General features: G+C 39.2%; 2 protein-coding genes across 2 annotated transcripts; both read right to left on the bottom strand.

Moving 5' to 3' along the window:
* Positions 1-4233: 4233 nt before the first annotated feature.
* Positions 4234-5652, bottom strand: LOC106089252 (double-stranded RNA-specific editase Adar-like). Its single transcript, XM_013255065.1, has one exon. It carries the CDS (start codon positions 5650-5652, stop codon positions 4234-4236), a length of 1419 nt encoding a protein of 472 aa, XP_013110519.1.
* Positions 5653-11342: 5690 nt separating this feature from the next.
* Positions 11343-20510, bottom strand: LOC106089264 (uncharacterized). Its single transcript, XM_059363459.1, has 3 exons — positions 20414-20510; positions 18889-20344; positions 11343-13193 (listed from the first exon to the last, which is right to left on the bottom strand). The coding sequence occupies exons 2-3, from the start codon at positions 20342-20344 to the stop codon at positions 11572-11574; spliced, it is 3078 nt and encodes a 1025-aa protein (XP_059219442.1). The 5' UTR covers positions 20414-20510; the 3' UTR covers positions 11343-11571.
* Between the last annotated feature and the right edge of the window lie 1856 nt (positions 20511-22366).

The raw sequence follows: 22366 nt of genomic DNA, 5'->3' as shown, positions 1-22366 counted from the left end.
CTGAAAATTACATTTAAATTTTTTGTTTAATATGTAAAACGAAAAACGTTTTAAAGAGACGTTTAAAAACAAAAGTCAAATCATTCGAAGAGATAAATAATATAAAAAAAAATAATTCATTATTTTCATTCTTTAACTTAACTAAATTTTTTGTATACGTAACAAATTATCACTAAAATAAATATATAAGAATTTAAAAACGGTTTGTAAGTATAAACAGTTAATACATAATTTTTTGGCACATAGTATTACATAAAAATTTTATTTTGTTTCTAAAAAAAAACTTTTTTTAAATACTTTAATAATGATATATAATATATTCCAAAATTAAATTATAGTCATATCAGTCTCGTCCAGGGGTCGAATTACCGCATACGTGATTGAATGAAATTTCAACTCGTCTTCAATGGAAGTTATGCCACTTGTGTAAACATTTTCATGTCAAAAGTTTTATAGTGATCGATTTCAACATATGTTGAGTAACATATGTTACTCGTTCACGTATGCCATAGTTCGGCCCCAGTATAGTATAGTAATTCATTACTATAGTACAGTATAGCATGCATTACTATAGTACACTATAGTAATGAATGACGTAAGAGCTTACTTTTCAACGAACTCCCTTACTTCCCGAGGTATGCCGTAGTTCGGCCCCAGTATAGTATAGTAATTCACTACTATAGTACAATATAGCATGCATTACTATAGTACAGTATAGTAATTAATGCCGTAAGAGCTTACTTTTCAACGAACTCCCATACTTCCCGAATTAATATGTTCAACAAAGTAGACCGTAGGGCGAATGACGAAAGTTTCATCGCCCTCTGCCCGGCTCTGTTTTGTAACCGGAAAAAGATACTTCTTAACCAAAGGGACATTTGCAAATGTTAGTGGACATTCTGACTGGATATTGCGAAATCAGATCACTGACACCCAGGAGTGTAAAAGCTACGTATGATTACGAAAGATTAAACGAGGAGTAACACAAAATTTGATTGTGTCTACGCAAGGTTACAGATTCCAGGGGGATTACTAGATTCAGACATGTTTAAACTTGGGGCCAAAGAAAAGCCCGGGACCATAAAACAGCCACATACAACTCACTGGATGATCGCAATATGAGCCCACTATTTTTTAACCCATTTCAATCTTTTCTTCAAATGGTTGGTACTCGACAAGCTCCACATCTCTGACCAGGAGATAAGTAAAGACATGGACAACATAGTCGTTAGAGTAGCATGTTGTCAACACAAATATGAAAGAAATCAAAAAAGCGAATCCTTAAAAAAAATGTGCAAGCAGCTAACGATGATTTTATTTCATAAATTTGTGATGAAAGAAAAAATCAACGAAAAAGGAGCAACTTCTTTTAATTTTAATAGAAATTGGGATTTTTTCTTGTCTTAAAAGAAAATTTCATAGAAATTTTGTCAATTAAAAAAAAAAGGGAAAATTTCTTAAAATTTTTGTTTTTAAAGGAAATTCTTAAAAAAATTGTTATTAGAGAAAATTTCTTAAAACTTTTGTTTTTAGAGAGAATTATTTACTGTATAATTTTTGTTTAAAAGTCGTGCCTTAAAAGATTTTTTTTCAAGTTGTTTTAAAAAAAAATCATAGAAATTTTGTCATTAGAAAAAAATTAATAAAATTTCTTCAAAAGTTTCTTACACAAAATTGTCGGTCCTTTCCGGACTGGAACCAGCTTGCCCATCACAGAAGCTTGACGAGAATAGCCACCCACACATGAAAATGTGGCTACGATAACAACAACAGAAAAAACTTTTTTAAAATTTTGTTTTTAGAGAACTTTAGAAAATTTTTTAACGAAAATTTCTTACAATGTTTCATGCTTTGAGAACATTTGTTGTAGAGAAATACTTTTGCTTTTTCTTTAGAAAGATGTTTCAAAAAAGGAAAATTTTTGGAAAATTTTTTAAAAATTTGGTTTTAAAAAAAATTTTTTAGAAAATAATTTTTTAAAATATTGTGTGTTTTCAAAATTTTTTATACAATTCATTTAAGAAACATAAATTTTATCTTAAAAGAAAATTTCTTATTCTTTTTTTAGAAAAACCTAAAAGAAGTTTTTTTTAGAAATCTTGTCATTCCTTAGAATGTTCGTTCTATAAGAAGGATTTTTATAAGCTTAGTTTTAAAGAAAAATTAGATTTTTTTAATTTTAGAATTTTTTAAGCATTTTTTATTTAATTTTTTTCTTTAGAGATATTTTCTAAGAAATTTTGTTTTTAAAAAAAATTTGGAGAAAATTTTTTTAAGATTTTTTAGACAATTTTTTTATTTTTTCTGTCTTTAGAGAAATTTTCTTAAAAATTTTGTTTTAAAAAAAAAATTCTTAAAAGTTTTGTTTTTAAAGAATATTTCATAGAAATTTTTAAAAAAAAAATATATAAAAAAAATTATTAATTTTAGGCTATTTTATGCCTTCAAAGAAATTTTCTGAAAAAGTTTGTCTTTAAAAAAAATTCTTAAAATATTATCTTTAATAAAACTTCCTAAAACTTTTGTCATTAAAAAAATTTTAAATTTTAATTAACACAAATTTAAAATTTCAATTTTAAAAAAAGTTTTAATTTAAATTAAAAATATACATTTAAAAATTTAAATTTAAAAAAAATATTTTGTTTTTAGAGAAATTTGATAGCACTTTTAACATTTTAATGTAATTTTCGTCCTTACGATAAAAATTTTTATAAAACTGTTTTGTAGAGAATTTTTTTTTTAAATCTTTTTTTTTTTAATGAAATTTTCAATAAAATTTTTTTTTCGTCCTTACAATAAAATTTTTTATAAAACTGTTTTGTAGAGATTTTTTTTTAAATCTTGTTTAGAAACATATTTTAAAAAGATTGCTTCAAAAATCTTCTACTTTTTTATTGGTTTTTAGAAAAATTTTTTAAAGAATTTATTTTTTGAAAATTTAAAAAACTTGTTTTTAAAAACATTTTATAAACATTTCTGTTAGAAAACTTTCTTAGAAATTTCGTATTGAAAAATTTTGTGTTGATGAAAATTTCTTAAATATTTTTAGATTTGTTTTTAGACAAAATTTCATAAAATTTTGGTTTTTGACAAATTTTCATAGTATTTTCGACCATTCGAAGGCAAGACAAGATTTTAAAATTTATTTCAAGACTTCTAAAATTTTATTTTAAATATGTCGATTTTAAATTTTTTAGAAATAATAATAAGTAAATTTTTTAGAAATCTTATCTTGCCTTGGAATCTTCGACCTTAATGAAGAAATTTTAAAAGCTTTGTTTTGGAGAAAACTTATAATTTTTTTTCTAATTTAGAATTTTTTAAAACGTTATTTAATTTTTTCTTTAGAGAAATTTTCTTAGAAATTTTGCTTTAAAGAAAATTTCTTACAAATTAGGTCTGAAAAAAAATTCAGCGAATTTTTTCCTTAAAAAATATTAATTATTTTTTTAAAAAATATTGTAAATTTTTTTCTTAAAAAATTTAATAAATTTTTTTTTCTTGAAAAAAAATTATTAAATTTTTAATGAAAAAAAAAACAACATTCTTCTCTTAAAAAATATTATTAATTTTTTTTTAAACATTATTACATATTTTTCTTTAAAAAAGATTATTAAATTTTAAATTTTGTTAAAAAAATTATTAATTTTTTACTTAAAAAAATTATTTAATTTTTTTCTTCAAAAAAATTATTTAATTTTTTTCTTCAAAAATATTATTTAATTTTTTTCTTAAAAAAATTTTTTTTAAGGTGTTACAAACGGAATGAGGTGTTACAAACGGAATGACTAGATTAGTATACCCCCATCCTATGGTGGTGGGTATAAAAATAACTTAATTTATACTCAAAGTTATGTAATTTTAGTACCCTATTGTTCATATTCCTCATAAAATGGGGATACGAACACCAAGTCTCCCCAATTATATTGGACTTTATATTCCCCGTGATCTTGTGAGGGGAATGCAAAAAATGTTACTTTTGGAGAATTTTAACAACAACAAAACTTTCTCTTAGAGTATGTTAAGGAATGTTTTGTAAAGGAACTTTAAAAATTAATACTTTTTTGGTGCATAATTCATGATTTTAAATAAAATTGCCCATATTAGGCTTATCAAGTAATATAAAAAATAAAAACAAAAAAAATAATAATTTACTTTCAAAAAATTACACTTATAATACTTCAAAAAACGGTAAAAACAAAACTACCAAAGACCTTGCACTTATCTGACTTGCTATACAAATTGATGCTCTACATCACCATTAGCTATGTGAAAATCATTCAACTCGGGAGGTTTGTGTACCCAAACGCCTAGGCCCTCATAGAAAAGGGTATTATTAAGCTTCAATTTTGCCAAGTAATAATCGCTGGCACAGCATAATTTCGCTTGTGAATAGATGGGTATTATGGGTATGTCCAGGCCAGGCAAATGTTTCAGCAAATAAATGTATTTGCAAAAGAAGGCGTATTTGCAAAGTTTTGAGCTGCGATTGTCTATTAGCCTACCCACAGGTAAGGAGACAATTTCAATGTCTTGATCTCCAATGGTCCAGTTTATGCCTATGGCAGGAGTTCGTTCACAGAAACGTTGGGGTCGTTTGCCTGACACTGTAAACAAATCCGGGAAATTAAGGCGGAATGGCTGTGGAACACCCCACAAAATGCTTTGCAAACGACCACAAACCGCTCGATATAGATGCTCCCTATGGAACATACTGCCCAAAACAATTGAACTCAGGTAAATAGGTTCAATGAGGCTAGACAATAGGGCACCTTGTACTCCCAGCACATTCCAACGGACAATTTTATCCGAACATGACATTGTAGACAGTGATTGCCCGTTTCTAATAGCATCAAATGTTTGCCTGACATACGCTTGGCCGCTGGGTGGGTTACCTCCTAGACCCTGAACTTTCAAACGCAATTGACCCTGGTTCCCATCTAAACTTGCTTTGTTGTGTATATAAAATCTGGCATCGCCACATGGAGGTGAAGTAATGTACAGATGGAAATGGTAATTAGGTTTCAGTGCGAATTTGCCCCACGGTGTTCGGTAGAATATCGATTGCTCCGCCTCTGAGGGATGGCAATGCATTTTGAGTTGTGTGTACAGGAAATTCATCAAACAGCGGCGAGCAATTATTTCAGCATGGGAATCATTGAGCACACAGCCGTTGGGAACAAGATTACCACCATTTATACACTTCGTACCAGTGGCTATAGCAATGACCCGATCATGCCCCAGGCTATCGGTCAAAACTATGCCTGCCAATTCTTTATAATCGGCTACTTCGGGATGCCCATTTGTCCTCTCTCTAAAAGAATTCGAAACCAGGTTTTCCACATAGTCTGGAAAGCTTGAAGACTGCTGATAATTTGGTAGCCCATTAATGGCTGCAGTTTGGGTACTCTGTAAGCGTTCCTTTCTAATCTGATTTACCACATCTTGACGAGCCATGTCCTCAGTTCTGCCATGCCCATAGAATTTGCGATTATTCCAAATTGCAGACATTAAAGTGTATTGAGCCTGCGAAGATCCTAAATATTTGAAAAAGTATTGCACCCGTTCAGCGTTACTGCATTGGCGTTTAATGTTAGAGCTGACTACAGTTTTGCAGCTTTTAATTCGCTTGGGACTTGCTTGCTTCACCATTTTAGCTGTAACTGTAAGTTTTTGTTTGAGTCCAGATGTTGTACATTTTGTTTTAGCATTTTCGACCACCGCTGTACCTAGAGGAAAGAATACATTAAAATGAAAAAATTATTCTTTTTAACGGTAATAATAACAAGAAACAAGTAAGACGTGCTAAGTTCGGCCGGGCCGAATCCCATATACCCTTCAGCCAAATGGTATAAGAATTGCGCCCTCTAGTGGCTCAAGAAGTCAAGACCCAAGATCGGTTTATATGGCAGCTATATCAGATTATGGACCGATTTAAACCACACTTGGCACAGTTGTTGTAAGTCATAACAAAATTTCAGTCAAATCGGTTGAGAATTGCGCCCTCTAGTGGCTCAAAAAGTCAAGATCCAAAACCGGTTGTTGTTGTTGTGGGTGTAGCAGTTTGTTGTATTCTATCTTTCGTCTGCTTGATTCTGTTGGGTGTCAAGATCCAGGAACTCTGCGACTAAGATGGGGTGCGTCCACAGGGATCTGTGTCTGAGTCGAGTGGGTCTGGCTGGCCAGTTAAACAGGTGACGTGTATCGTGCGGTCCATGGTTACAATCGGGACATACATCGTGCATGTCGGCAACAATCCTTGCTCTGTAAGAGTTGAGGCGGCTGCATCTGTCGGAACGTAATTGAGCCATAACTACTCTGGTTTGCCGGTGTAGGTCAATTTCTTCAGGTGCAATGGGAGGCGGTCGTTCTCCAAGGACTACATTCACCCGATAGCCATTTACCGCATCTGCTACCGTGTCCCCAAGAATGTTGTCTAGTCCTGCTGGATATGCCGCTTGATCTAGAGGTTCTCTCTTGTAGCGCTGAACCTCACGCTCTAGATCATGAAGATCTACCTTAAGGCTTATAGGCGGTGAATATCTATCCAAAAGGTGATGATTTGGATGGTCTCTGTGATAACAGAGACCAAAAGGTATTGATTAGACAGCTTGTAGTTATGTCTTCACACTAATAGGATCTGTCTCCTGATGGAGGTGATCCACATGAGAACTGAGGAGACAGCCCGTCGCAGTTCGGAGGGCGGCATTCTGACAGATCTGAATATTATTCCACTTCGTGTCACAGAACTGACGAGACCTCACTGGCGCTGCATAACTTACCACAGACCGATCAATTACATTGTACGTGGTCATCAAGTGGCTGAAGATTTGATGGCTGATTTTTTGCAGCGAAATTTGAGGCAAGTTCGTTGAGGAAGATGTTCAACCTATCGCAGATGTCATCAATGGGGGGGGGGGCTGATGCCATGATCGTACAATCGTCCGCATATGATACAATCTCTATGCCGTCTGGAGGGGGTGGAATGGAGGCTATGTAGAGGTTAAACAGTGCCGGAGATATAACCGCGCCTTGGGGAACTCCCTGTTTCACTCTACGGTGCTTCGACCCCCTAATCCCTAAATTCCACAAATGACTGGGGACCACACAGATAATTCGCGACCCAGCGATTCAGGCCTTGCTGAAAGGACGTTTTAGCGATGTCCTCAAAAAGTTTGTCATGGCTGACCGTGTCGAATGCTTTCGATTGGTCGAGTACCACGAGGACCGTCCTATCACATGGCCTTGGCTGATTGAAGCCACGGCAAATGTGTGCGGTGATGGCATGCAAAGCAGTTGTTGTGCTATGCAGTCTTCAAAATCCATGTTGATGCTCGGCGAATGGAAATTATCCTACGAGGCTCGGGGAAGTAATGCCTCAAGCGAATTTGCTACTGGTGAGAGAAGGGAGATCGGTCTGTACGACTCCCCCAAAGTGACTGAGGTCCTGTCATTCCATCTACCGGGGTTGAAGAGTGACATAACAATAGGCCACAGCCTGCCTAAACCGGTGCCTAAGTTTCATTTGCTCCAAGTGTTCCACCCACAAATTCCGCTCATGTTCGTTGACCCCCCTGTTTATTTCCATATTCAGCACACTGATTCTGGGGTTAATGGGGTCCGTACAACGAATCCCATCATGTTCGTCTGCGAGTACCACTGCCTGCGCCGGGAAATTGGGCCGCACTTGCGGTAGTCGGCCGGCTGCTATAAAGCGAGCGGCTGCTACGTTAATGATGTCTCGGAATTTTCTCTCGGCAATTAGCACATCCAAGGGGGGTGGCAGTTCACTGAAGCGGCGATTGGTATACTCTCTGAAGCCAGCCCAATCGGCCTATTTCTGATTGATAAACATCCGGCGCTCAGAGGTTATGAAGTCGGGAGGTCGGTCGATGGTGAGAATTATGGGGAGGTGGTCTGACCCCAAAGAGATGATGACTTAACAGGATACGTCACTCAGGAAATCAGGGAACGCAATGGAAACGTCCGGTGAGCTGCTACACCTCCTCGAAATCCTAGTTGGCGCATACTAATTCACCATGCAAAACGTGGAGCTTTCAACCTGCTCTGCCAAAGATATGCCATGCTGGGAGTTACCTAGGGGAGAATGTCATCAAGTGTGATGCGCATTAAAGTCCCCTAGAACTAGACAATTATGGCCAAATAGTAACCCACTTATGTTGGGGTTGTAATCTTGGCTATTCATTGAGACACAGACCAACCGGCGGTATGTACACGTTGTATAGCTCTATCTCGGCAGCACCAGACCTAACTGCTATCCCCATGCACTCCATGTAGGGGTCACTAGCGCCATGCGCATGCGAGATAGGTCTATATTGCACGGAATGGTGTATCACGAAGGCCAATCCCTCACCTCCATTCCTTGAGCAATCCTTACGTAGCACATTGTATCCGTGACAACTGTGCAAGTTGCAGGTGTTGGTCAACTTTATCTCCTGGACCGCTGCGACCGACTCATAAAGTCCACGATCTCATCGATCTTGCCACGAAGTCCGTTGCAGTTTAACTGCAAAAACAATACACTTCCCGGCACTGGCCTGGGAATATTGGGGCTGGGATGGTGCTGTTGCGTATATTGCCGCACGGGAGAGGTCGGGTTGGTCAGTACAGTATGTGTTTGCACAGCATTTTGAAACATATTCAGTATGACCCGTAGTGATGTAAAGCCAGAGCAAGTTCGGAAATGTACCCATTCCATGCACCGATTACACCTCACCGACACCGACTGTTGATGGAGGCGGTTCTGGCAAACCGAACAGAACCAGGGGCCGGGGTTCTTTTCAATCCCGGCATGGATCACGGATCATGTGCCTCTACCATGACGAAAAAAAAGGACAAATACGTACACTGAGGCGGCAGCCTTTGCCGATTCCATCGGGTCAATCCGGTGCGTACAACCGGCAGCCATGGGATTGCGATGTATCAATACTGTGTCGTTGGGCAAGTTATGGAGCCTTAAAGTCTATTAAATTTAATGGCAATTTTCATACGAATCGAAGGCCTCAGTAGTTTCTTCTTTAGTAAATACTTACTTGGAAGCAGACAACCGTGATATGGTTATTGGAATTTATTGAGAACAAAATTTGTTTGTTTTTTTTTTTAACTGCAATATCCATACATACATACGTATCTAATATATAAAAATTAATTTGTGTGTTCCTTATAGCCTCAGAAACGGCTGAACCGATTTCTTGAAATTTTCACAGATGGTACATAATGACCCCGTGGTGAAAATAGGGTACTAAATTTTTTGATATCTGAAGGGGGGGCGGACCCTCCCCCTTACCCTAATTTTCAGAAACGCCAGATCTCGATGATGGGTGGTGCGATTTAATCGAAATTTTGTGTGCTCTCATACAGTATCCTAAAAATAAAAATTTGGTATCCAAATTTCAGATGGGGTACCTAGGGGGACTGCCCCAACCTAAAACCTACCAAACATATATTTAGACCAATCACGACAGTATGGGACTCAAATGAAAGGTATTTTGATAAAGAAAACATATCTGATATCCAATTGTCGGACCAAGTGCTTGGGGGACCACCCCAAGCCCCAAAACACCCCTAAATCGGACATATTTACCGACTATGGCAATATGGGACTCAAATGAAAAGTATTTGCGAGTAGATTACGAATCTGATATCCAAATGTGGGACCACGTTTCTGGGGGATCACTCCTTTCCCAAAACACCCCCAAACAGGACTTATTTACTGACCATGGGAATATGGGGCTTAAATAAAACATATTTGTATGTAGACTACGAATCTGATATCTAAATACGGGACCAAGGGTTTGGCGGGGGGGGGGGGGGGGGGGGGGGGGGGGCCGCTTCACACTAAAAACATCGCCGCAAAGGGGATAAATTCACGACCATAGCAATATGGGACTCAAATGAAAGGTCTTTGGGAGTAAAGCACGAATTTGATATCAATATTCGGGAAAAGTGTCTATGGGGCCACCCCACCCCCACAACACCACCCAAATAGTAAGTATTTTCTGACTATTGCAATATGAGGTTCAAATAAGAGGGTTTTAACGTGGAACACGAATCCGATATATATTTTCAAAGTCAACTCACTGAGTGGCCGCCCATTCCCCAAAACACCCCCCCAAGCCGGTCATGTTTGCCGACTATTGAAATATGGGGCTCAAATTAAAGGTATGTGGAAGTACACCAGGTATCTGATATCAAAATTAGGGGCCAACTGTATAGCGGACGTCCCATCATATCACAACCCCCAAATAGGACGTATTTGCTCACCAAGACAATTTGGATCTTAAAGAGAGTGGAACTAAATATTTATAGTTTTTTGGGGCTAATAACCCAAACCGGACATATTTGCTGACTTTTGCAATAAGAAGTTTAAATGAGATTAGAAAACGAATTAGATATCCAACTTTGAGGACAATGGCAATATGGGGTCCAAATAAATGAAAATAAAAAGTTGCTGACATATTTTCCGGGCTTAGTGTTTGGGGGACCACCCCAATCCCCAAAACACCCCAAAATCGGGCATATTTACCGACCATGTCAATGTGGAGCTTAAATGAAAAGTATTGGGGGTAGAGCAAGAATTGATACCCATATTCGGGACCAATTTTCCCCCACAAACAGCAATTTTTAGTGACCATCGCAATATGGCCTCAAATAAAGGTATTTGGGAGTAGAATACGAATTTGATATCCAAATGTAGGACCATGCATTTAGGGCATCACCCCTTTCCCAAAATACCCCCAAAGACAAAACATTTTTCGACCATGCCAATATGTAGCTCAAATGAAAAGTATTTCAGATTAGAAAACGAATTTGATAACCAATTTTGGGTCCATGTGTTTGGGGGACGCCTCATCCTGTAAACTCCTCTTAAGCCAATGGCAATATGGGGTTTAAATAAATGGTATTTGAGAGAAGAGAGCGATGCTGATATTTTTCAGGGCCAAGTATCTGGGGGACCACCTCTCCCCCGAAAACACCACTAAATCAGCCACCATGAGAATTTCGGGCTGAAATAAGGCATTTTAAGAATGGAGTACACCTTGCATCCAAACTTAAATTCGTAGACCAACAAAGATCATATAAGATTCAGATAAAGGCACTTATATTGGTAAACTCTTAGTCAAGTTAGCATGGTATTTCACTAAACGATCTTCGAAAATAAATAGTCCAATGAAACTTTTGTTCTATATACAAAGAAAAAAAGTAAAAGAAGGCGCAGGAGAGCGGGCCCGGGTCAGCTAGTGTACATATAAAAAATATACCAGTTAATTATATTCAATTTATTGGTATAAAAACTTAAAAAAACAACAAAAACAAAGACAATATTAATATAAACTCACAAAAAAAAATATATAAAAAAATTATATGGGCATTTCAATAGCGATTTATAATAACAAAACAAATAATTATTCAAGTCTTTCATATTATCAAGGGATTTATAAAGTAATTTGGTATTAAAGTCTTCTGGAGAAATAACAAAACCACACATGTATGTTGGAAGATAAAGGCACATAAACAGGTAAAAAAGGGGTCCAACTCCATTTGCTAGTTTTACCACTTATTAAAAATTGCTCTATTTCTAATGTCCACATTGAAATCATTTTGCTCGGGAGGCTTTTTAATCCAACATCCAAGGCCAGCATGTTGGAAGGCATCGAATAATTCCTGTTTTGCAATTCCATAATCTCTGGCAGTCTGTTTGGCTTCGCCATAGTTATGGGGGCATGGCGATATGTTTAGATTAGGCAATTGTTCCAATAGAAATGTGTATTTCGAAAAGAAAACTTTCTTTGAGAGGTGCGAAGTTCCATTGTTTACAAGCAGTCCCGTTGAAAGTGATACAATATCTATGCATTTATTACCCAAGGTCCAATTCATACCAAAATTTGGAGTTTCCCTAGTCCGACGACATCGACTAAATGAAGTTTGTCCCAATAAGGGTCGATTCAAATGGTATGGCTTTGGAAGAAAATTTAGTTTCTGCTCCAACCGACCACACAAGGCTCGATAAACATTCGGTGTGTTGAATGCAGTGCCCAAGACAATGGAATGCAGGTAGATGGGCTCAACGAGATTCGACAGCAACGAACCTTGTATACCCAAAACATTCCAACGGGCGATCTTATCTGAGCACGACATAATGTACAATGGTCGCCCACCATGCTTGATATCGTTCCAAATTTGCGGTACCAATTGGTTGTGTATAGGTTTGGTAAACCTACTGCCATGCACCTTGGTGCGCAGCTTTCCATGCCAGTTATATGGATGGGTATCATCATTATGCTTGGCTGCATCACCACATGGCACAGTGCTGGAGTAAAGATGAAAATGTATTTCCGATTTCAGTGAGAATGCGTATTGAAGTCCACTTGGATTTCTGACGAATATAGAATTCTCCTCCCATTGGGGGTCACAATGAATCTTCAGCTGAGTGTACAAGTATTGCATCAAACAACGTTTGGCCATCACTTCTGCATGGGTATCATTCAAAGCACGGCCACTGCGATCAATGTTTCGACTTTCGAGACACCTAGTGCCTGTAGCAACCGCTATAACGTTGGCATTCTCAAAGTCTAAATTGCGGGTCATTACAATAGCGGCCAATGATTTGTAGTTGGCAAATTGCGGACAGGGTCTAACAAGTTGTTCATATCGACTTAGAACTAAATTTTCCACCATATCTGCTTCTCTTTGTGGCAAACGAAGTGTGCACTTATAGAGATCGGGCTGGCCAAAAGATTCTTGATAAAAATCACCACGTGAATTAATGGGCCGTGGTATAACTCGCAACCGTTCTTGACCAGAACCGGCTTTTTCCTTAACACCCTGAGCTTGTGGCACAATAGCATAAAGTGCCTCCAGGATATGCTTAGCCACCTCAATGCATGCATGTTTTTTGCTCTCACCTTGTCCAAAATATTTTCTATCATTAAACGTTGCAGACATGAGAATGAACATTTTCTCAGCAGTGCTCATATCCGCTTCTAAATTGTAACTTATGCCAGGACATATTTCATATAAGCGCTCTATTGGACTTGATGTATCGACAGATTCAGCCGTTCGGTCATATCTTTTGTTGCGATCATTCCTAATGTAATTGTGCGATGACAATTCGCTAACCTTTGAAATGTGGGAAAGTTGAACCCAACGTGAATGACCAGATGTTTGGGGACCTACAAGAATGGAGATTGCAAAAATTGATCATAATCATAGGGCATGGTGATAAAACGATGAAAATTACTAAGTTTCATTTTTCTAATAATAAAACTGATCTAAAGCTAAGACGAATCGAAAGACATCAAGTCCAGAGCGTTGAAAAATCCCTCTTTGTTATTAGGCAATAAACGCAATACCAATGATTAGCAGAAAATATAAGAGCCTAAATTTTGTGACATGTTACAGACTCGCTACTAATACAATGTTGTTGTAGCAGTGTCCTTGCTGATGAAAAACTCCATCGGGTCAATCCGGTACGTACAACCGGCTGCCATGTTGTAGCAGTTTTTTGTGTTCTATCTTTTGTCTGCTTGACTCTGTTGACTATCTGCATCCAGGAACTCTGCGACTAAGATGACGCACCCCATCTAGAGGGATCTGGGTCTAAGTCGAGTGGGTCTGGCTGGGCAGTTAAACAGGTAACGTGTGGTGTATAGTTCCTGGTCACAGTCTGGAAATACATTCTGCGCGTCGGCATCAATCCTTGCTCTGTAGGAGTTGAAGAGGCTGTAGCAACCGGAACGTAATTGAGCCAGAACTACTCTGGTTTGACGGGGTAGATACAACAACCAATTCCATGGCAGCTGGTTGTACGTACCGCATTGACCCAATGGAGTTCTTCATCGGCAAGGGCTGCCGCCTCAATGTATAACACACTGCTACAACAACAACAACAACAACGGGGTAGGTCAATTTCTTCGGGTGCAGTGGGAGGCGGTCGTTCTCTAAGGAACACACTCACCTGGTAACTGTTCACCGCATCTGCTATGCTGCCTGCATGAATGTTGTTAAGACTAGAGTTTCTCTCCTGTAACACTCTTGATCATCTAGATCTACCTAAAGGCTTGATAACAGCCCAGAAGGTATTGCTTAGACAGCATGTAGTTATATCTTTGCACGGGTAGGATCTTTCTCTCCTGCTGGAAGGGTCCACTTTAGAACTGAAGAGACAGCCCGTCGCAGTTCGAAGGGCGGCATTTTGACAGATTTGAATATTATACCACCGCGTCATAGAGCTGACGAGACCACACTGGCGCTGCATAATCTACAACAGACCGGCCAATTGCTTGTACGTGGTCAACAAGGTTTCTTTGTCAGCACCCCAAATGCTGACGGCAAGTGACTTGAGCACCCCGTTTCTACTTTTGACTTTATCGCAAATTGCTGTGGCATGTGAGGAGAATTTGTAAGAGCTGTCAAATGTTACACCAAGTATTTGGGGAAACTTGATGGTCGGAAGTGTCACTCTGTCGACCATCACTTTAAGCTCCCTACGCAGCTCACGTGTATCTGTAGTGAACAATGTGACTGAAGATTTGGAGGCAAATGCAAATTTTTTGCAAATTTTGCCCATGAACATTCCACTAAGGAACAGGGGCAAACTTCTCACATATCAATGAGTGCAGTCCGATTCAAGTTTAAGCTCAAAGATAAGGGTCCTCCTTTTTATAGCCTAGCCCGAACGGCGAGCCGCAGTGCGATACCTCTTTGGAGGGAAGTTTTACATGGCATAGTACCTCATAAATGTCGCCAGCATTAGGAGCGGAAAACCAACGGTGAAAATTTTTCTGATGGTCTCGTCAGGATTCGAACCCAGGTGTTCAGCGTCATAGGCGGACATGGTAAACTCTGCGCTACGTTGGCCTCTAGATTTGGAGGCAGACATCTTCAAATCTCTTGCAGCGAAATAAGAGTCAAGTTCGTTGAGGTAGACGTTCAACCTATCCCAGATGTCATCAATGGCTGGGGGAGCCTAATGCCATGATCGCACAATAGTCCGCATATCATACGATCTCTAGAGGGGGTGGATTGGAAGACAGGTAGAGGTTAAACAGTGCAGTGCGCCATTATGATTTTATACTAGAATTCTGGTCTGGAAATTCGCAATGTTGGGCATATATCAACTTTTCAAATTAGGAATAGATTAGAGGTGATAGACATAAATCTGATGACTCATGATGATACCGTTTTGACGCATTGGAGTGTTCGAGGAGGCCTTTTTCTTGGATCATAGATATATATACTTCAATCTGTCTTTGTCTACGGACATTGATCTACAATACAGGAGTCCTTGGAGAACTGCCCTTAAAGGTACAAGGTATACTGAGTTGGCGGCGAACGAATTGGCAGGCGCCATGGTGAGCATCTTTGGGAAGAAATGTCCTATCATTTACCAGGCTAAGGATTGCAGCCTGTTTGGTTGAATGGATCGCGGAGGAAACCGAAGCGCACTACATGCAGACTGTCCCGGCACGGGATAGCTGTGAGCACCACACAGGCTGGAACATTGAGACTCGATCTGTGTGAAGTTCATTGCTGTCACGAGAAGCTTAGCTGTGAGCTACCGGGCGCATCCATAGGTTGCGGATAGTGTAATGCTCCATAAGCAGTAGATGCAACGGTAGTCGTGGGCAATCAGCAGTATCGAGCTAAGAGTCTCATACCGGGCGGCACCGGCTCTTGCATAAAAACCGAGTTCCTATGGTGCTCGATATGACAACGCGGGTTATTGACGCCTTTAAATAACCAATGGCCACTCTGTTCCCGCGGCGATCGGTTTTCTGAACGGGAACGAGCTTGCTAACCTACAGGTGCTTGACGAGCATCGCCAAATCCACATGAAAATGTGGCTACAACAACAAGGAGACTGTAAAACAAGGCCAGTCGTGTAGTGATTGGGACCTCTATAAGGAGTTCCTGAACCGATACAAGGGCGAGATGAGATCGGCTAAGAGTACCCATGTCGGTCGGTGGAGGGTGCGAACGAGTCCTTTAGGTATCGGATAGTGTTATCTTAGGATCCGAAGACCCTCAGGAGTGTCCTGAGCTATGACGGAACTTGGACGGAGTCTGGTTCCGAAACTATCGCCCCACCCCCATTTCCGAGAAGCTCGGATATGGCCCTTGGACCCGTGACTTCCGGAGTTACGGATATCCCTCGGATACAAAGCATTGCTGAGGCGCTGACGGTTGTTGAGGAGATGTTTTTTTAGCCCTATAACTCTACCAGACCAGATGGGGTATCGCCTGCCATGCTGCAAAGGCAGGGCCGTATGCCATGAGGCTTCTGAAAGGGATTCTTAGGACTTGCGTTTTGATTGCCATTGTGCCGTCTGCGTTGCGGCAGGATAGGATTTTTACATCCCCTTATGCGGGAAACGGGGTCACTTCCGGCCGAAGAACTTTCGGCCGATCAGTCTGTCGTCTTGAATACACTTGAGAGGCTATTGGATCTGTACATAAGGGATTTTCTTGAACAACCGCTGGTAAGAGACTAACAGCATGCCTTCACAAAGTGCAGGTCAGTGGATAGTTCCCTTCACGACGTGGTGGGTTACATAGAGAACTTGGAGACAGGCGAATTTACATTGGCGGCCTTCTTGGATGCAAAAAGGGGCTTTTAATTACATAAAGTTGGGGTCCATTCGTCGTTCACTGGTAGATATGGGAGTCCCCCCTCTTCTAGTAAACTGGATTGATGTTATGCTCAACGGGAGAATTATTGATCCATCACTGGCTGAGGTTTCGGTGAGGAAGATTGTGACCAGAGAGACATCTCAGGTGGATTTTATTATCCCCTGGTGGCTCTTGGTTTTCAATGGGATTCTCAGGTCAGTCGAGTAGGAAAGAGCGAAAGTAGTTGCCTATGCTGATGACGTCGTCATTTTAAGTGGCGGTCGCCTTCTCTCAACTGCCAGGGATATACTTCAGGGTGCACTGAGGAAGCTGTCGAGATGGGCGAAAGCCATTGGGCTTGGCATAATCACCAAGAAAACAGCAATCCCATGGCAGCCAGTTGTACGAACCGGATTGACCGCTTGAGATCCTTCATTGGCAAGCACTGTCGCCTCAGTGTACAACACACTGCTACAATAACAACAACCAGGAAAATAGAGCTATTGATGTTCACGAAAAGGAGGAGATATGACGAGTTTAGGGGACCGGTTCTTGATGGAGTGGAGCTCCCTTGGTTGGTTAAATAATTGAGAGTTATTCTTGACCAGAAATACTCATGTCGCAACTCGGTGTACAGGATTTGGGGCTTGGGCCAAGTACAGTCCACTGGATTTACAATACTGTGGTTAGGCCCATACTTACCTATGTGTGCCTGGAGTGACACCGGGCTCTAGAAAAGGTGTATCTTCGCGGTATGATGGCGAAGGTATGATGAAGAAGAAGAAAAAGTACGCTTGAGGTGTACAATACCTCCACTGGTTTAGGGGATATATGAGTTTTAATTTTTATTTGTTGAAATTTTGCACATGATCTCGCTAACACCTCAGCTCTAAACATTCCAAATTTCAAAGAGATATCTCTGCCGTTCTCACACAGCATATTTATTGCTAGTTTTTTTTTTTTTTTTGATTTTCTTCCACTGTGCGTCGGTTGTTCTCGAGCTAGGGAAGTGTGACGTTGTATTGTTAGTGGTAGTCCTGTTGTTGTTTTTGTAGCAGTGTATTGTACACTGAGGCGGCAGCCCTTGCCAATGAAGGACTTCATCGGGTCAATCCGGTACGTACAACCGGCTGCCATGGGATTGAGTGGTAGTCCTGTCCGGCCACTGCAATGTCAGATCTCTGACATAGCTATGTCTTCGGGACGATGAGGATTTCTGCTGTGCTAGTGCCTCGCGATGACGGGGGCAAGGCGTATGAATATGAGTCTTCGTCGTTATTGTAACCACATTTGTATATACATGTGGCAATCCTAGTCAAGCTCCATATGTGAGCAAGCTCGTTCCGGTCGATAGGACCGATGGCCATTGGTTATTTAAAGGCGCTAATAACTCAAATCAAGTATCATAGGCACAAGAGCCAGTGCCTGCCTATCTCCCACTCTGACTCTCCAATCAATACCGTTCATTGTCCAAGACTACAGTTGCAGCTACTCCATATATGGAACATACCCCCATCCGCAACCTGTGGACGCGCGTGGTAGTTTCCAGCCGTGCCGGGATGATTACGGTTGAAAACCTTTTCACTGAGCTCTCTTTAGTCGTTCGACCTCTGCGTCATTCTGGAATTGTGCGGGAGTCTGGGATGGTTGAAGGGGCGACCCTCTACTCTGAGACTTTTTCGGTCTTTATGCCGGCTTCTTAGCTTCTACTCATATTTTTTCTAATGGATTTTCCTTCTCTCTTCCCTGCTATTGATTTTCATTCTAGGACGAACACAATAAACCAGAGGTGTCCGATTAAAGCGGTTGGCAACTGCGGTTGCCAGACGTATACTTTAACCTTACCTCACCTAGGATTTTCACATCTTCAGTCTGTGATTTCTTATTAAACTTTGCCTTCTTTCCCAGCATAAAGCCACAATCTTTTGGAGCCATTAGAAGTTCCACAGCATTATTATTACCGAGGCTCTCCATGCTGTTTTAAACCGTCTCCAAACGACCTTTTCAATTTTATAGCCAGTATTTACCTATTTTCACGCTTCTTTCTATAAAGGTTAGCAATATTTTTAGTAAAGAATATATGACCATAATGTGTTTTGGTTAAAGTAGCATTCGGCAATTAGACTCACTTGAAATTTTCAGTTTATTATGTTACTCATAAAAATCGAAGCTAAGTCCCCAGCACTATTAAGCCGAGCTCTCTTTAAAATGTTTCTCAATTCTAAAAAATTACATAAAAATGTGTATTTCACTTACCTTTTACGGATCTGTTTACACTTAGCGATGGATGTTTTGCCAATCGTATCAATGGCTTTTTCGCATTTATAACCAAGTTTTTCGATCCTTGAGTCTTAGGTAAAGTAACACTAGGCATAACACTTTTGGGCACATCAATACTTTTATATACAAGTACATCCTCGTCCAAGTCATCTACTGTATGGTCTGTGTTAACACTATTTTGACTAGTGTTTGAAGATTGGTTAACAATGTTGCTTTTAGTGTTACTAGTTTCTGAATTTGTGTGTCTAATTTCCTCGAGATCTTTATTAGCAGCATTTTGACCTTCTAGTTCTATATCGCCTGTTTCCAGAGGTTTATTATGCACAACTTTATCCCGTATAACTATACTTTCGAGAGAATTAGAATTATCATCCAAATCTCTCAAATCGACTGTTTCTATAGTGTTCTGTACTTCATCCTGTATTATTACGCTATCGAGAGAGCTAGAAGTATCTTCCATAGAAGAGAGATCAATCTCAATTCGAGAGTTGCTTTCATTAATTTCGCAGTGGTTATCGTTGTCTTCATTTTTATAGTCAATAGATTCAATAGATTTAATGGATTCCGATGAATTTGTAGCATTATTTTCATAAATCTGATCCAAGCAATCATTTATTAACTCCACCACATTCTCGTTGTCAGACTCAGAATCAATGGATACATCATTAGTGTGTTTCGTATGCGGAGTTAAGGAAACGCCGCTGTCGTTGCATTCATTATTTATAGTTATGGAATTATTTGTGTTGCATTGCAAAGTCTCTACATCTGTGTTGTTCATACAACTCTCTGCACTTGCTGAGTATACAATACTTTCGTCTTTATCTAAAGTTTCTACCGAGAGAATCTTTAATTTCTTAGGCAGAGGATGTTGTGGTGACTCTGGGCTACTGATTTCAGAAATCATATCTCCATCACCAGTACGAGTTGGATGGTGGGCTTGTTTAGATTTTGATTTTGGTGAAAGTGAATTCAACTCATAAGCGCTCAACCGCTTTCTAAGGTTGTTATTTAAGGTCGCTCCTCCTCTTCTCAATGTTGCACGAGCATTTTCCATAGGTTGGTGCTCTATTATGAGGCTAACATTTTCATCTTGAATATGAATATTCTGTTCACGTCGGGCAAAGTGAATCTCGTCGCCAACATTTGTAGCGGTCGCAGCACTTTCCAGAAACTTGCTGTCATCAGATGAAGATTTCTTATCGAACTTATTGGAGTTTAGTTGGATGTCTTTTAACGCATCTTTTGCGGCTTTACGTTTAGCTAGAGCTGCTGTGGGCGCTGTTGCCGTGTATAGTTTTGTTTTGTCAATTTTCAGCGTAACTTGAAAAGAGCATCTATTATGGACGCCCAAAATCATGGCTGACGCGCATTCTACAGAATCCACGCTCTCCTTTAGCAACGAAACAGGATCGTCAAAGTCTTGATGTACCATCTATTCCGTTAATAAATGAAGCAACAAATATAAACATTAAATAAGTTCAATTGTTTTAGTTTTACTTACCTTTTATTTATTGCAGATCATTCAAGATATTATTTAATGCAGGTGCAGAAGCCAATCTCTTTACCAATTCCTTAGAGCCAAAGAAATAATGCTGATCTTGCCGTTTCAATTTACCGTTTTTTTTTCATTCTTTAACAGGTGCCTTATCATGTCTTCTTCTTCCTGGCAATTCACAGCAAATAATTAACAAACTCTAGGCAAATGTATACAAGGTTAAATTTTCAAATTCCAGAGTTGTATCCAGATCCCACAAGAACATCAAATAATATGTTTAGATTTTAAAATGTATTCACATTGTGTTCCTTTTTTTCACATTTTAATTATTTTAATAAATACGTTACAGGTTAATAACCACAAAATTTTTAATATTGTGGCTGCTACACATGATAATGCAAATAGAAAGTAGAATGTCAATTAGGAAGTGCCCAGAAATTTAACAGTCAAGTAGGAATTTGTGCAACCATTCCCACAGGGTAAGACTTATTTATATCAATTTAACTCAAGGTAGTTGAATACCGTGACATAATTACCCAGTAGTGTACCGTAAACAGCTGGGTACAATTTTTTTCTCCCGAAGTGCACTATCTTTCAACAGGTTTTGGTTGTGTGTGTGTATTATAGCTAAGAACCATAGCACACACATAAACAACGAAAAATGGCGCGAACTAGTAACATACACAAAATCAGAGTTGCTTAATCACTGATTTTAACAGATAGTGCACTCGACATTTTGTTGTTGGGCAACTGCCACTACCTGTAAATAAATATATCTTGCAGCCAAGTAGGAATGCCCCAATTCCCACAGGGTAAGATAGTTGATTTCGTTGTTGTTGGGACAGTGACTTTACCTTCTTAATTATATCAATATAAAGGGTGAACACATTTCGAACCGAACACTGATTTTGGTAATAAAATTCAATGATTTGCAAGCGTTGCTCGTTAGTAAGTCTATTCATGATGAAATGTCAAAGCATACTGAGCATCTTTCTCTTTGACACCATGTCTGAAATCCCACGTGATCTGTCAAATACTAATGCATGAAAATCCTAACCTCAAAAAAATCACCCTTTATAACTCATGGTAGTTGAATAAAGTGACATAAGTACCCAGTAGTGTACCGTAAACAGATGAGTACAATTTTTTCCTGGGGAAGTACACTATCTGTCAACGGGTTTTGGTTGTGTGTGTGTATTATAGTTAAGAACCATAGCACACACAAACAACGAAAAATGGCGCGAACTTGTTACATACACAAAATCAGAGTTGCTTAATCACTGATTTTGAGAGATAGTGCACCCAACATTTTGTTCTTGGGCAACTGCTACTATCTGTACATGAATATATCTTGGTTAAATACGGAGTATTCTTATGGTAATCTCGATTGTGTAAAAAAATGTAGCATTTTTCCGACATGTTGCAATAAAATCGAAATTTTGTGTTCGATTGTCCAAACAAATGTAACCCCACCACTGGGTGTAGTGTTCGTTTTTAATAGTGTTGCCTACATTGAGTCGAAAAATGTTGCATTTTCTACACCGTGCCTCAAGGCGGATTTAAAAAGGTGGTCTCACGCGAACAGCTGTAACTTTTTGGTCACATTTTTGTTTGCATTCTTTTTAAACCAACCAACGATGGATGGGTACATTCATTTTATCATTCCGTATGCAGCACCTCGAAATATCCATTACCCACCCTATAAAGTATATATATTTTCGATCATCGTAAAAATCTAAGACGATCTAGCCATGTCCGTATGTCTGTTAAAATCACGCCAGAGTCTTTAAAAATAGAGATAATGAGCTGAAACTTTGCACAGATTCGAATTTTGTCCATAGACAGGTTAAGTTCGAAAGTGGGCTTTACCGGACTATATCCTGATGTAGCCCCCATATAGACCGATCCGCCGATGTAGGGTCTTAGGCGCATAAAAGCCACATTTTTACCCGATTTTGC

The sequence above is a fragment of the Stomoxys calcitrans genome, chromosome 2 (genome assembly GCF_963082655.1).
Source record: "Stomoxys calcitrans chromosome 2, idStoCalc2.1, whole genome shotgun sequence".
NCBI classification, from domain to species: domain Eukaryota; kingdom Metazoa; phylum Arthropoda; class Insecta; order Diptera; family Muscidae; genus Stomoxys; species Stomoxys calcitrans.
This window is presented reverse-complemented; position numbering and strand designations above follow the sequence as displayed.